Source organism: Geotrypetes seraphini, chromosome 4, assembly GCF_902459505.1.
Source record: "Geotrypetes seraphini chromosome 4, aGeoSer1.1, whole genome shotgun sequence".
NCBI classification, from domain to species: domain Eukaryota; kingdom Metazoa; phylum Chordata; class Amphibia; order Gymnophiona; family Dermophiidae; genus Geotrypetes; species Geotrypetes seraphini.
In genome coordinates this window covers 264,319,582-264,335,576 of record NC_047087.1, presented here as the reverse complement: position 1 = coordinate 264,335,576, position 15,995 = coordinate 264,319,582, and the positions used below count along the sequence as shown (strand labels likewise).

At 42.6% G+C, this 15,995-nt stretch overlaps 1 protein-coding gene across 1 annotated transcript; it reads left to right on the top strand.

The window, feature by feature from the left end:
• Positions 1-614: 614 nt before the first annotated feature.
• On the top strand, positions 615-15,240 carry LOC117359944 (homeobox protein vent1-like). Its single transcript, XM_033943430.1, has 3 exons — positions 615-1,142; positions 10,883-11,145; positions 14,500-15,240. Exons 1-3 carry the CDS (start codon positions 896-898, stop codon positions 14,659-14,661), a joined length of 672 nt encoding a protein of 223 aa, XP_033799321.1. The 5' UTR covers positions 615-895; the 3' UTR covers positions 14,662-15,240.
• The last annotated feature ends 755 nt before the right edge of the window (positions 15,241-15,995 follow it).

Genomic DNA, 15,995 nt, shown 5'->3' with positions numbered 1-15,995 from the left:
AGCAAATGCCAAAGCAGAGTCCGGAATAATAAAAATTACTTAGGGCTCTTTTTACGAAGCCGCGTTAGCGGGTTTAACGTGCGTAATAGCGCACGCTAAACTGCTGGCCGCGCTAGCCGCTCCCGCCTCCTCTTGAGCAGGCGGTTGTTTTTCGGCTAGCGCGGGGGTTAGCGCATGATGAAAAGTCCCGCGCGGTAAAGCCGCTGACGCGGCTTCGTAAAAGGAGCCCTTCGTCCGTGACATTAGTGATCTTGTTAAATATCAAAATATTTCAAAACTGATCAGCACATTGGCATCAGATACAATAAAAAAAAAAGGTTTATAAAGAGGTCCTTATGTAACCTTCGTATCTGGTGTATTGCACAAAACATTTGCATATAGAACATTTTGAGCTAAAATGTTATTAGCAGCCATTATCATAGCATCTGATACACTATAGTTAAAGAAAAATATGAAAATTGGCAATTAAATGCTGCTGATACACATAAGAAAAATGAACATTTAAGGAAACAGCGCCAATCGCTGATGCTTGGAGATAAAAGGTTAAAGGGATGTGTGTTGGGGGATGGGTGGGTGTCGCTGAGGCATATGGATGATTTGCAGTGGAGGGGAAGGATATAACAGGTAATGCAAATCGCTTACCAGGGAACTACTAACTATAGGGCAGACACTCTGGAGCCAGTCCTAGCAGAGTTGCATATTGTGTGAATCGTTCAGCCAGCTCTTTGCATTGGGATAATTGATGATAATTAGATGCTATTTATCTGGTGCTTTGATGTTTGTTTACATACACAAACAACTTTTTCTTGGAGGGGTTCAGTATAAATGACTCGGCCCAGGAGTTTGGGCTTTCCATGAAATCCAGCCGCTGACCGGACAACAGCTGAGAGACGGCATGGCCAGAACCCCCTTTTCCGTCGAATGGCTCGCCCAGAGCAGCCGTGGCCAAACGAGCAGGGAAGCGAGCATTGCAGACGCTTTAGGGGAGTCGCTGTCAGTCCTCAGTGGTTGTTTCTCTCTTCGAGACAATGAAGCTGTAACTTATCCGAGCCTGCAGATGACTCCCCGAGCTGGAGAAAGGACAGGGCTCCCAAAGAAAAGCGAAAAAGAGCTCAGCCCTGGAGAGACTGCCTCTTTAGCAGGTAAATCTGTTTGCAAAACGTACAATTCTGTTACTGTGTGCAATGCAACATCAATGGGTGACTTTTCACTAAGTAATTCTATTTATTTTATTTAACTAATGTATCATTTAGTGTGAAGTGTCCTTTCTACGTGTGGTGGGAGAGGCATTCATAATAATAATAACAGCTTATATACCGCAATACCGTGAAGTTCTATGCGGTTTACAAAAGATTACGCAAAGGTACAAATTGACTGACTTCAAGAGGGGAAGAAGAAAGAGAAGTAATTAGACAGGAAATTCATTGTTGAGGAGAAAAGTGATCAAAAGGACAGTAGGTCGCTGTTGAGAGGAAAGAGATAAGTGGATCAGTTGTCAAGATGTATTCATGACCTCTTATGTTGCTTAAGACTCTTAGGGTTCCTTTTACTAAGGCTGTGTTAGCGGTTTTAGCGCGCACCTCGTTGCCGCGCACGCTAAACGCTTACGCCAGCATTGAGTTGGCGTTAGTTCTTGGCGCATAGCGTGGGGTTAGCGCACCTTAGTAAAAGGAGCCCTTAGTGGAATTTTTTGTCTTAGCTTCATTAATTAACTCCAATAAACATTATTTAAACGTTAAAGAAAATAACTACATCTTAAATCTATAATTAAAGTTATGGTAGATGAGAATGTTCTGAAATGGAATGCGAAAAGGGAAACAAAATAATTGAATAAAGCTTACTAATCAATTAAAGGTGAGCAGGATTATATTTTTTTTTCCCACACAGCATTGGTCTTGATTCATAAACTATGCTAAGTAGGTGTGTGACAGTAAATTTTATTTATTTATTCAATTTTCTATACTGTTCTTCCAGGGGAGCTCAGAATGTTTTACATGAATTTATTCAAGAACTTAATCTATTTAATGTACCTGGGGCAATGGGGGGATTAAGTGACTTGCCCAGGGTCATAAGGAGCAGCTGGGTTTGAACCCACAACCCCAGGGGTGCTGAGGCTGTAGCTTTAACCACTGATTCACTCTAGAAATCAAAATGTAGTAAAAGTGAGCCAAGTATAGGACAATCAAGCCATTGTGACATCACTCATGAAGTTGGCTCTTAGGCATTGGTGGAATGAGGCACTGTGATGTCACAATAGCAGCTCTGGTTATCAGAGCCTGAAACGTTTCACACTATTTATTCAATTTTCTATCCTGTTCTTCCAGGAGAGCTCAGAACAGTTTACATGAATTTATTCAGGTACTCAAGCATTTTTTCCCTGTCTGTCCCAGTGGGCTCACAATCTATTTAATGTACCTGGGGCAATGGGGGGATTAAGTGACTTGCCCAGGGTCATAAGGAGCAGCTGGGTTTGAACCCACAACCTACGGGTGCTGAGGCTGTAGCTTTAACCACTGCGCCACACTCCTGAATAAATCCTGGTGAAGGCTTCTTTAATAGGAGGTATTCCAGTTGCCCATTGCATATACAATATTAAACAATTTGAACTGCAAAAGTCTTAATTCATTTGGCTATGAAGATGTTTTCAATTTTGGGGAAAACCTGCAATATATCAGGGCCTTATAGTGTTTTGAAATAATGACATCTGAAGGTAAAACCCAGCCTCAAAATTTTTTAGCCTTAAAAATGATTGGATGTCATTCTGCTTAGCAGATTGTTTCTTCCCCCCCCCCCCCCAATAAATACAATACAATTTCTTATATCCCACAATTTTTTCAACAGGGAATCATTGCGGCTTATAGAAAGACATTTTAAGTTTGTCACAAACCTGACTTTTTTGCACTGTTTATTCTGTAACCCTGAACAAGCCATGTAACATACCCTAAGGAAAAAGACATTTAGAACAATGCTAATTTCTTTTTGCTACTGTATATTTTCCTGTCTCCTGGAAGACTTATAATCTAATTTTGTACTGAGGCAATGGGGGGGGGGGGGGTTAAGTGACTTGCCCAAGAACACAATCCGAGTACACAACTTATAGAATACTGCCAGTTGTGTGCTTAACTTCCCCCTTCCCCCATTTTTACAAAACCCTAGCGTGGTTTTAAGCGCTGGCCGTGGCAGTAACAGCTCCGACGCTCATAGGGCATTCTGTGAGCATCGGAGCTCTTACTGCCACGGCCGGAATACAAAACCACACTACGGTTTTGTAAAAAAGGGGGCTACAGAGATGATTGGCGCCAGACAAGCACTGGCGTTATTGTGCCCAGAAAGGCTGGATTCTATAAACGGCTCTGTTGATGGCGGCTGCTGATCATGTGCCAATCATGCCACAGCGCTGTTTCTAGAATTGCGGCTTTGTGAAAAGTTAGGCACTAGAAATGTAGGCCAGGGTTTTAAAGGTTTACATTTCCAGTACCTTTCATAAGAATCGTAGCTACAGAGGCGCTTTATAATGCCTAATGCCACTTCTGGTTTTCCTGGTTTAAATCTATAACATAAGAACATAAGAAGTGCCTCCGCCGGGTCAGACCATAGGTCCATCCTGCCCGGCAGTCCGCTCCCGCGGCGGCCCAAACAGGTCACGACCTGTCTGAATCACCAGAAGGGGCTCCCTTGCCACCTTGGTTTCTCATTGAAGTCCTATCTTCCCATCGAAGTCCTAACCCTCCGGCCTTGCACATGCACGACCTGGTTGGGTTTCTACACTTATTACCTGGTTAGCTTTCTATACTTGTGTTACATCCCAGCTCCTCCCTCAGTAACCCACGATCCCTTTATCCCTCAGGAATCCGTCCAATCCCTGTTTGAATCCCTGTACCATACTCTGCCTGATCACTTCCTCCGGTAGCGCATTCCAAGTGTCCACGACCCTTTGGGTGAAAAAAAACCTCCTTGCATTTGTTTTGAACCTATCTCCCTTCAGTTTCTCCGAACGCGGGGAGCATGAGCGGTTTGATTTAAGGGGGATTTCCTTGATACAGCCCTTAGGGGCGAAACGTAGGTCTACCCGCGTAGCATAAGATGAGTATATCTATTTAAGCATTCAAAATATTTAAAAAGTTATTATTATAAGAGGCCGATGACGATTAGGGGTGCCAATGTTCTGTATGATCTAAAAGTTTAGTGGCATACAGGTGGTACCACTGAGGTCTGTAAGCTAAAAAGTTTAAACCTGATAAACTATTTAAGACTCCTCAACTGATACTTACTTCTGGTTTTAGCCACACCTACAATGGCATCAGGCATCATAAAGCACCTCTGTAGATGGGAGAACGGTGGCCATTTTGGAGGCTCCCTTAGGCACCACCATTTTTTTAAAATCATTTTTTAATTGGTTTTAAAGGATGCAGAAACCTTGATGTTATATTTGTTGCATTTGATGATGTTTGCATCAATAAAACCGTTTGAATCTAAAGGATGCAGTCAATTACTGCGCTGTTTATCACAAATTAAAGCAATTAAATTAGACAGCGATAGGACATTTACTACCACCTAACTTACTCCCCCACTCCCCACCCACTTTTACAAAACTGCAAAAATAGTTTTTAACACAGGCTGGCATGCTCAGCGCTGCTGCCAACACTCAAAGAGTTCCTATGAGCGCGGGGAGCAGTGCAGAGCATTCAGTGCGCCGGCCTGCGCTAAAAACCACTTCCGCGGTTTTGTAAAAGGCAGAGCAGGATTAACCAATAGGCCCAGTAGGCACGTGCCTTGGGCCCGAAATGGTCAGGGGGCCCGATGAAGGAGGGCATCAACACTGTTTTTTCCAAACGGCGATGGGCCTCTCCAGCATCGATCGGTGACACGGGCCCCCCCCCCTCGATCGGCAACGCGGGCTCCATTCCGATCAGCAACGCGGCCAACGGAAAGTAAAAGAAAGGTCTTAATATTTCAATATTTTAATATTTGCATATTTTTAAAATTTCAAAAATCTTAAACTCTTAAAATCTTTGAAAATTTCAATTATAAAGTAAACTGCTATCTTACCCTAGCCTACCGTACTTTCCTTTTATGTTTACCTTTTCTATAAAAGCTGTAGTTCTTCCCCACTTCCCTATTGTTTGCGTAGGTCCATATGTTTGTGTTTTCTTATATTTGGATTTTTCCAGAACCCCTTGTTTTTATTTGTTTTTATAATGATGTACGCTTTTATTGTTTTTATTTTTATGTACTATTACATTGTAAACCGCTCAGATATTTGATTAAGCGGTCTAAAAAATCTCTTAATAAACTTGAAACTTGAAAGGCAACGGGAACTGTAATTGTGCAAGTGGTGCTGCTTGCCCAAAGCTTCCCTCTGACGCAGCTTCCTGTTTCCGCCTGGGCGCATGGTGGGGTGGGGCGGGGCAGGAGGCCCAGTGTACTTGGGTGCCTAGGGGCCCTTGACGAATTAATCCTGCCCTGGTAAAATGAGGGGTTAGAGCATAGTTAATAGAATCAGGTCCAGAATGCTTAAAGGCTGTAGCGCAATAAGCAACTTGCACACCAAAGATGGGTGCAAATTGTATTTAAATGTAGCCAAACATATCTTAACCAGGTCATTTCCTATGTCTTCCCAGTGCTAGGGAACAGTGCCTTCCTGTTGGAAACCTAAAGCCAGCTCAGAGCTGGCATCAGGATGCTTGAAGAAAAGATTTCCCATGGTTTTTTTTCTCTTAAATGCTTTTTAAAATTATTATTTAATTTGGAAGCAGAAGGAAGCCTGTACAAGCCCCTAAGCACTGGTAGTGAGAGATGAATGTGTGTGAGTCAGAGCAAACCCAAAGGTGTAAGCGAGAACATACATTAGCACTTAAATATAAGCTTTTCAGGTGAAAAAAAAATTGAAACGCTTATATTTAAAGGCACAGATGAATCGCACCAGTGTATGTTTTACTTCTGGGTTTGCTTGGGCATGCGCACGTGAGAAGCATTTACCACCGTATTCTTGTGTGCTTGCACCAGGCTCATTCCTCCCCCTTAATCTCCCAATACCAGTGCTAACACTGCACATAGAATTTGCATGCTATTAATATTGTTCCCATGGTATTTCCTTACATTAGGCTAGCTGCACTAAGCCCATCGATCAATTACCGACCACTGAGCGACCCCTTTGCGATCCCGACCTGATTCGCTAACCTAAGTCCAGATCTGATCCACCCATGCAAATGAGAGGGAATATAGGCAGGCAGCGATTCACTATAAAAAATGAGGGACACCGACTGGGCTGGCCGTTCAAAACATAAGTGACTGCTGAGGACCAGTCACTCAGGTCCTTTCTGACTGCCCTGCTCTCTGCCCCTACTGTCCTTTCCTGCTCTCTGCCGCCCTGAAATCCTGCCTCTCTGCCTCTCCCCTGAGCCTGTCTCACTTGTCAGATGCTTAAAATGTCATTTCTGAAGTGTTCTTCTGCCCCGATCACCGCCCTGCTCCTGCCCCGACTATCCTGCTCTCTGCCCCGACTTTCCTGCTCTCTGCCCTGACTTTCCTGCTCTCTGCCCCGATCACCGCCCTACTTCTGCCCCGACTCTCCTGCTCTCTGTCCTGACTTTCCTGCTCTCTGTCCCAATCACCGCCCTGCTTCTGCCCCGACTCTCCTGCTCTCTGCCCCAATCACCGCCCTGCTTCTGCCCCGACTCTCCTACTCTCTGTTCTGACTTTCCTGCTCTCTGCCCCAATCACCGTCCTGCTCTCTGTCCCGACTCTCCTGCTCTCTGTCCCGACTTTCCTGCTCTCTGCCCCGACTCTCCTGCTCTCTGCCCCGATTCTCCTGCTCTCTGCCCTGACTTTCCTGCTCTCTACCCCAATCATCGCCCAGCTTCTGCCCCGACTCTCCTGCTCTCTGCCCCGACTTTCCTGCTCTCTGCCCCGATCACCGCCCTGCTTCTGCCCCGACTCTCCTTGCCTTCCCCCACAGTGCGAGCTGCGGGTTAAAACCATGGGCTCGCAAAAAAGTAAAAAAGAAAAGTAGTAAATAAAAGTTTTCTTTAGCTCTGTTGGGCACGGAGGGCCAGTGCCTACACTGATGTAGGTACCTAATTTACATCCCCCCCCTTTATACAAAGCCGCACTAGTGAAATCCTTTAAATTCTTGTGGGCTTTGAGGCAGTTACCTGTGCAGAATGGCTTCATAAAAGAGGCCCTTTATTAAAAGGCTAAATTGGTGACAATAATTGGCAAGTAACACCTCATAACTGGTGTTAATTGCACTTAATGGAACGGTGCCTAATTTCTCCAGCCTGGTGCTCATGTTGCCATTGGCTTTCCCTCCGACATCACTTCCTGGCCCTGTGACCAGAAGGTGATTTCAGAGGGGAGCTGGGCCAGCGCGAGCAGCGGGCTATGGGGGTTGCTCATGCTGACAAAGGTTTGTGGGAGATATAGGGGGAAGGGATGGCAAGAGTGTGGCATGGGGAGGGGGGCTGAGAGGTGCCGGCACCCCCACCAAAGACTGTGCCCAGGGAGGTCCACCACCCACACATAAAGTCCCCTACTACGCTACTGATTATAGTGCTCTGTATTTACAAATGCTCTGGCTAACATCTAGGCAGGTCAATGTATGCTAATTTTTGCCAATTGCACTAGTACTCTATAAAGAAAAGGTTGGTGTCCTGTCACTGAATTACTATCGTGAGAGTACAGATGCAGATTTATACTTTTCCAGAGCAGGTTTAACTTTGTGCAAGAGGTTTTTTTTGCGTTGTTGGGACCACTCCTCAGAGCCTATCTCTTTGGGCATTATATCCAGTCCTCAAGGGCCACCAATGTAAACTGTATACACTATGGGGCTCATAATCGAAAGAGAAAAATGTCCAAAAACCAGCTTAAGTCGGCACTTGGACGAACATTTCTCAAAAACGTCCAAGTGCCGATAATAAAAACGGGTTTTGGATGTATTTCTAAACGACCTAGGCCTTCATAGTGCCGCTGAACGACCAAAACTAGATGGGGTGTTTCGGGAGGCGTGTCGAGGGTGGAGTTGGGCGTGATGTGGGCTGGCTTAGACTTAGTCGTACAGCATGTATAACCAAAACTTTTACAACAGAGTCTAGACGGAACTTGGACGTTGTGACTTAGACCAGTGGTTCCCAACCCTGTCCTGGAGGACCACCAGGCCAATCGGGTTTTCAGGCCAGCCCTAATGAATATTCATGAGAGAGATTTGCATATAATGGAAGCGACAGGCATGCATATCTGCTCCATGCATATTCATTAGGGCTATCCTGAAAACCTGATTGGCCTAGTGGTCCTCCAGGACAGGGCTGGGAACCACTGACTTAGACCATGTAAAACATGGTCTAAGTCACAAAAAACCACCTAAGCACTGCACACACAATACAGACCCCCACACACTACCCCAGTGATCACCAACCCCTCTCCACCCCCATAAAAATTTTAATCATAACTTTAAAATTCAGCCTCCATACCATCATCACCTGGCATAGGAAAGCCTAGTCATCCAGCCCAGAGGCAGCTTAAGTCATCTTGGGGGTGGGTTAGGGACTCATGGAGAGGAGGACCCATGCCCATAAGCCCCTATAATCACTGCATTGATCCTTAAACATGTGCACTCCCCTATTCTCCCCCAAAACCTTTTTGTACTGGCATATAAGTACTGGCACATAAGGGCTGGCACATAAGGGCTATTGGGGTGGTAGATAAGTGGATCTAGGGAATGCTGGAGGTGGTTTGGGGGGCTCATCATGACCTAAAAGGGAGCTGTAGGGAGGAGAAGACATGTGAAGTTCACAGCAGTGCCCTGTAAGGTACCCCACTATTTAGGGGCATGTGTGGTTGTGCAGTCCATCACTTTGCAGACCCCTCCCACGTCCAACAGGGCTTATTCTAGGCGTTTTGGACTTGGATGGAAAGTTAGACAGAAATGTAGTATAAAGATAGACGATTTAGTGGCTTGGACGATCAGATCGGCAGGACGTAGAATTAGACGATTTTTGAAACGAAAAAAAAAGTTGGACGTATCTTTTGAAAATGTGTCTTAAGCTGGTTTTTTTTTTTACTTTGGATGACTTGCGAGATGGACGTAAACGGACTTGGACGTCCCTTTCGATTATGCCCCTCCATGTACGTTGGTGTTAGATTCCTAGTATGTGCTGAGTTAGGATAAAAATTTGTGTAAAAAAAACCAAAAAAACAACGTATTCTAACTATGGCAATTGTAAGCTCATGTAAACCTTTTCCTTTCTCTTCTTATATTTTAAGTTCTTGTAAACCGTGCCGAGCTCCACTTCCGTGGAGAGGATGCGGTATATAAACTTAAGGTTTAGTTTAGTTTAGTAACCTGTTAACTAGATATATTATGTATGTTAACCTGTAACCTATTCTGAGCTGTTTGGGGAGAACGGGATAGAAACAAATTAAATAAATAAAGTGCATAGTGTAGAGTGGGCGTGGATAGAGTGTAATTTTAGTCTGGCTTCCTTAGTAGTATTCTTCCCATTGGTCTACTAAGGAAGCAGCTTCTAATAGGCTCCAGATTGGCATTTTCCTTTTTATGAAGCCCTGGGAGCCCTTGATTCACAATAGCTGTGGAGGGTTATCGCCCTTAACTTTATTGGCCTTTGTAGAAAAACATGTAATCCTATTGAGGTTTGATGGGGGATGGAGGAGAGTACCTTTGGATGGGAAAGGGAAGGGAGGGTTTGGGGAGGGATGGTAGAGGGTATTAAGTGATTTAAAACATGTAGTCATACATAGATTGAGTGGGGTTTGACGGGGGATGAAGGTATTTTCCAGGTTTATATGGGATGTATTTTACTCGATGCCTCATTATTATACTATTAATATCTATGGCAATATATTGTTAAGTATATAGCTTCTTTATCTGGTACTAGTCCATATACATCAAAACCTCCAACATAATCCAGATAAATAAATGAATATTGCACTCTCTTTGGACGCCTCAGCCCCACCACTCCTCCGCTGTGTTAACTTGGAACTGCGGGAAGCATTACGTGGTGCCTCATCATTGGCCATCCATTTTTATAACCTTTGCATCAAAACTGCTTCGTTTTTCTTAATAAATATGTAGCTTTAAATATATAAGTGCTTCAATTAAAGTGCTTTGTACTTAGCTTTGGTACTTAGCTCAATTTAATATACAGCCAACATCTGGGAGCCAGACCCGACATGTTTCGCCCACAAACGAGCTGTGTCAAGGGTCCTCCGAGGTGGCTACCGTCATCTGACTCCGTTGCTGTTCTATGAGACGGTAGCCACCTCGGGGGACCCTTGACACAGCTCGTTTGTGGGCGAAACATGTCGGGTCTGGCTCCCAGATGTTGGCTGTATATTAAATTGAGCTAAGTACCAAAGCTAAGTACAAAGCACTTTACTTGAAGCACTTTATTTGAAGCACTTTATATTTACATATTTATATATTTAAAGCTACATATTTATTAAGAAAAATGAAGCAGTTTTGATGCAAAGGTTATAAAAATGGATGGCCAATGATGAGGCACCACGTAATGCTTCCCGCAGTTCCAAGTTAACACAGCGGAGGAGTGGTGAGGCTGAGGCGTCCAAAGAGAGTGCAATATTCATTTATTTATCTGGATTATGTTGGAGGCTTTGATCATTATTATACAAAGCACCTTGGTGTTGTATGTAATATTGACCACATCAATATGTTCATCATATTATTATATTTGATGCATCATCATTGCTATACAAGTTTTAATGTTGTATTTGTTGTTGTTTGCATCAATAAAAATTGTTTGAACTTAAAAAAAAGACCAAAACAACCTCTTACAAAGGTGCAATTTTCTCTGCTGATTTTGGAATGATGAGCACGGGTTGACGGAAATCTCGCTTTCTCTTATAGGTGCCGGGCCAAGTTGTAGCAGTGGAGCAGACTCTGGCTATGAGAGCGAGACGTGTCGTTCAGATTGCACCTCACCAGAGAGAGAGCCAGCAGACGAGGTGCCAGCCACAGCGGAAGAGAGCTGCAGATTGAGGCGCAGGCTTAGGACGGCATTCAGTGCCCAGCAGCTGAGCACCCTGGAGAAAACCTTTTGCCAGCAGAAGTACCTGAGAGCAAATGAGAGGCATCGATTGGCTGATAGACTTAAACTGTCAGAAGTTCAGGTGAGCGGTGGCCCCATCCACTCCATTGCAAGGACCACATTTTTGTTTTTGAGAAGCTTGGCCTTGGTTTCATTTATTTATCTATTCAATTTTCTACACCGTTTTTTCAAGGGAGTTCAGAACGATTTACATGAGTTTATTCAGGTGCTCAAGCATTTTCCCCTATCTGTCCCGGTCAGCTCCCACGCTATCTAATGTACCTGGGGCAATAGGGGGATTGAGTGATTTGCCCAGGATCACAAGGAGCAGCGTGGGTTTGAACCCACAATCTCAGGGTGCTGAGGCTGTAGCTTTCATAATGCTTCTCTCCTATAGTGTGTCTGTTAAAAACTTTTGAAAAGTTGGATTATCTATCATCAGTCAAAGGAAAGTTTTCTTATTTTATGTTTATAAGATTACAGATTTATCATACAAGTATAATACTTAGATAGGAAATATTAAGAAAAGCACTATGGGCCTCTTTTACAAAGCCCACCAAGGCAAATGTGGCACAGCCCATAGGAATTAAATGGTTTGTGTCACATTTACTGCAGGTGAATCACTACCACAGCTTTGTAAAATGGACCCTATTAAGAGGAAAATCATACAGCTATGAAAAAGAAAATTTTGAGTGATCAACCTTTACCGTCCACAATAAGAAATTAGTCTTAACAAAGCCAAGCTCAAGCTGGATTTCTAAATTATGCAGGTCAACCAAAATCTCCATTGGTCTTGGTGAAACCAAGAGATCTTTCTACAGATTTCTTACCACTCAAAAATGATACCACCTGAGATGGTTGAAAAAATATATATTTCACATCCTTGTAATATGTTAAACGTTTACATTGATACTTTAAAAAAAGAAGCAAGCACCAATTTGTTGAACTCCAGATATAAGGGAGTGCAGTGGTTAGTGCTACAGCCTCGGCATCCTGAGGTTGTGGGTTCAAATCCCATACTGCTTCTTGTGACCCTTGTTGCCCCAGGTACATTAGATAGAGTGGAAGCCGGCCAGGACAGATATGGAAAAATTATTGAGTACCTGAATAATTTGTAATCCATATAGAATTGTAGGATATGCAGAATAAAAATTATTTAAAAAAATAAACATTGTTTTTCTTCTCTTCTGACAAATCTCTCTTATTTAAAAGTCCAGCTTTTATTTATAAAGCATTGATACCATATAATTCTTATAGATTATTGAGATCAAATGACCAACGTTTATTGGTCATTCCTTCTCTTAAAATTATCAATACTCGATGGCAATTTATCTTTACTATTACGGCGCCTCAGACTTAGAATTCACTCCCACTTTACTTAAGAGAGGAAAAGAACTTGAAAAAGTTTAAGAGCAAACTTAAGAGTTTTTTTTATAAAGATGCATTCTATATTTAATTGAATTGCCTACTGTTCTGTTTATTTTTAAACCTTCTATTCAGTTTTGTCTTTCCCTTCCTGTTGTGCTTAACCTCTAATTGTTGACTCCTACATTACTTAGATTGTATTTCTTTCCTTGCCTTGCCTATTGTTTCATTGTGTTCGTAAATGAGTTTTTTATTATGTTTTGCAAACTTAGTCCCTTTGTTAGTTATGTATGTTTATTTTATGTATATTTTAACTATGTATTTTGCTGATTTGTACATTGCTTAGAATTTGGAATAGGCAATTAATCAAATTGAAAATAAACTTGAAGATTTTGACAGATCAGGAAAAACCCAGACAGAACCATAGAAATGTCCAATTCTATTCTTAAAATACAATTTTAAAAAACCTATCCCAGTCAATTTCTGAAAGAAAAGACATAACCATAGTTTGACATGTAGAAAAGTCTCATCCCAACAAGGTAGAATTCAAAGTGTCAGTTGAAACAAGTGAATCTACATCTTGATGCATACAGAGCAGTTATTAGAATATAATAGGTACTGTTTTCTTGGAACTTCAGTGTTTCATTCATATATTTTCATATGGCATCTTTAGGGAAAAATCTTTCTTTGTATAGTTTTCAGATCTTAAAAAAAGTAAAGCTAGTCCCCTGTACACAAGCTGCAAACAACTTATGGGGACAGTCACTTGTGTTACCATGTTTTTTTTTTAATTAATGGGATGGTTTATCAATGCCTTCCCCAATCATTTTCACACTTGGTTAAGGCCATCTGAAAAGGATGAATGGCTGACTTGGCCAGAGGCTGGGATACCTGACAGAAATCCCAGTGTAGATTTTGAATTCAGTGCTATGGCCGCAGTAAGCAAACAACCTACCAATTGGATAGGGGTAAACAGGACTGATGTAGTGGAATGTTGCATAACATAGCATGCCAGCTGAAACTTCAGATATTGTTCTATTACAATTTATTATTACACTGGTTCCTGACCTTTTTTCATATCTCAGCACCATATGCATTCGTGTAACCTCTATGCCAGTATTATGTTCTATGCTGGTGCAGCTGCTCGTTATGTATTTTTTTTTATACCATTCCCAGCCGCTTGTACTTCTTTGCCTTTGTATTACCTGGTTGCACTTATATTTCTTGTATGCCTTTGTTACTTTGGTTGACCTCAATAAACATGATTTACAAAAAAAAAGTTTGGTTTCTCATGTTCCCTTTTTCTTTTCTCCTTTCAGCCTCTCCACTCCCTGACATCAGCACCTCACCTATCCCAACCCTCTTTAGATCACCTCAGCTGGCAAGCAATACTTCTTGCTAGAGAATGACACGGAGACAAATTTATCCCCATCTCCGCAGGAACTCATTTTCCCCGTCTCATCCCCACGGGTTTTGTCACCATCCCTGCCCCATTCCTGTAAGCTCACACAAGCCTCGAACACTTATAATTTTAAAGTGTTTGAGTCTTGTGCAGACAGGGACAGGAAAATAACTTTCCAGGATAGGACGGGTAAATGATTTCCCTCAGGGACGAGGAAAAATTTGTCTCTGTGTCGTTCTCTACTTCTTACCACTGTTATATCCTTCTCTGCCAGCTTGACTTCTGAAATTGGAACTGCAGGGCCCCTAAGTCAAGACTGCAATGCCCTATGTGGATCTGACTTTGGGAAACCAGCAGAGTAGGAGGTAGCAGCTTAGGGCAGTCCTTCTCAGACTTGTCTTGGTGGACTACCAAGCTATCTACAATGACTCTGCATGAGACAGGCGTTGCCTCCTACCTTCATTATATGAAAATGTATCTCATACTTATTCATTGTGGATATCCTGAGCCGCCCTCCCTCACAGGACAGATTGGAAAACCACTGGCATAGGACATAATGCTTGTTGACTACTCCTGCCAGCTGGAATGGAGGAAGACAGAGATTTTATAAAGTGTGTGGATTAGTCTCAATTGAGCAGCCATATGAATGTTGTTTTTTTCTACCAACAGATAAAAACATGGTTCCAGAACCGTCGCATGAAGATGAAACGGCAGATGCAGGACACGAGCCCATATACATTCCATCCAGCTTCATTTTACAATATTACTCACTATAGGCAGCAGAATGTGCCTCCTTTTCAATATTCCCATTATTATTGTTGTTATTATTAGGTTAGGCGAGAAAACCTTTCACCAAGGTTATACAAAGCAAAACTTTTAGCAACTTGTAACCCCATATCCCATTGTTCCAGTTCCAGCCACCTGGCATGGTTGGAAAAACCTTGAAATTGATAGCCCAGGAGAGGTTGACTCTTTTTGAAAACTCTCAACTTCTTCTGGATCCTATTTATACGGTAGACGTGTAATCTAGTCATTGGAGCACAAAACTAGGAGCCAGACCAATACCTTAGAGGCAAATTCTAATTTTCATACAGTTCGCTGATCCTGAGAATATAAAATGCAATTTAACATTTCCTCTTTAAGAAAATTATTTCTGCCCATTTCAGACAAGATTATGTAGAACTATGTAAAGCTCTAACAATGAACAAAGATGGCAGTCACATTGTTTTCAACAATTTTTGATAGCTAAATGAACATTGGTTTGCAGTTTTGCACAATGTTTCTCATTGGGAAGCAGAATCCGCAGAAAAGTATTATTGTACAGTGTGATTATGACAAGTATTCTGTTAATGAAGAGTATGTTTTATTCATATTGAATAGTTGAATAAAGTAATATATTTTTATGTTTCACTCTTTGTCTTAAGTCTCTTCAAAATGCTCAGTCAAGAAGAATTGAGATCTAGGTCAATTCTATATTAGCATTTTTGTCCCAGAAAAAATGGCTGTAGTTCTTGCAGGTTGGCTAGTACTGGTACTTCTCAATTCTCTCCTTGAGGTACACCTATACCAAGCCAGATTGTGATTACCATCATGAATATGCATGATATAGATTAGTATACAATGGCCAGGGCCGGATTTTCCTATAGACTATCTAGGCTTCAGCCTAAGGCCTCAAGATCAAGAGGGGCCTACATTCAAATTGTTAGTAAAATTAAAATTACACTATTCTAAAAACAGTGAACACTAAAACACTGAACTGAAAATAAGGAGAAATTCTACGCTTTGGGATCGGAACCGGCTCCGGCCGCAATGGGGCGCCAACTCAGCTTCTCCCTTTCTTTTTCTCGCCCTGGGAGGAGGATCGGGGAGGGAAAGACGTCAGTCCGGAAACAGCTGGACAAAGCCCAGCCCAGCGGGGAGAGAGGCAAAACGTGGATCCGTCAGGACAGGGCGGCCAAGACAGGCATCGGGGGGGGGGGGGGGATTTAATGGAAGGCAGGCAGGATGGCATTGGGGGGGTGTTCAATGGAAGGGGAATGGGAGGCAGGCAGGCATCGGAGTGGGGGTGAGGTGAGGAAGGACGCACTGGGGGCACTATGTACATAGGAAGGGGCAATGTTGTGTGTTATGTTTGATTAGTTATTGTTACAAGTACTATATATGGT

Coding starts and splice junctions, on each gene's coding strand:
- LOC117359944 (XM_033943430.1), top strand. CDS start 896: ATGGCCAGAACCCCCTTTTCCGTCGAATGGCTCGCCCAGAGCAGCCGT. Junction 1,143..10,882: donor AGAGACTGCCTCTTTAGCAG/GTAAATCTGTTT, acceptor TTTCTCTTATAG/GTGCCGGGCCAAGTTGTAGC. Junction 11,146..14,499: donor TTAAACTGTCAGAAGTTCAG/GTGAGCGGTGGC, acceptor TTCTACCAACAG/ATAAAAACATGGTTCCAGAA.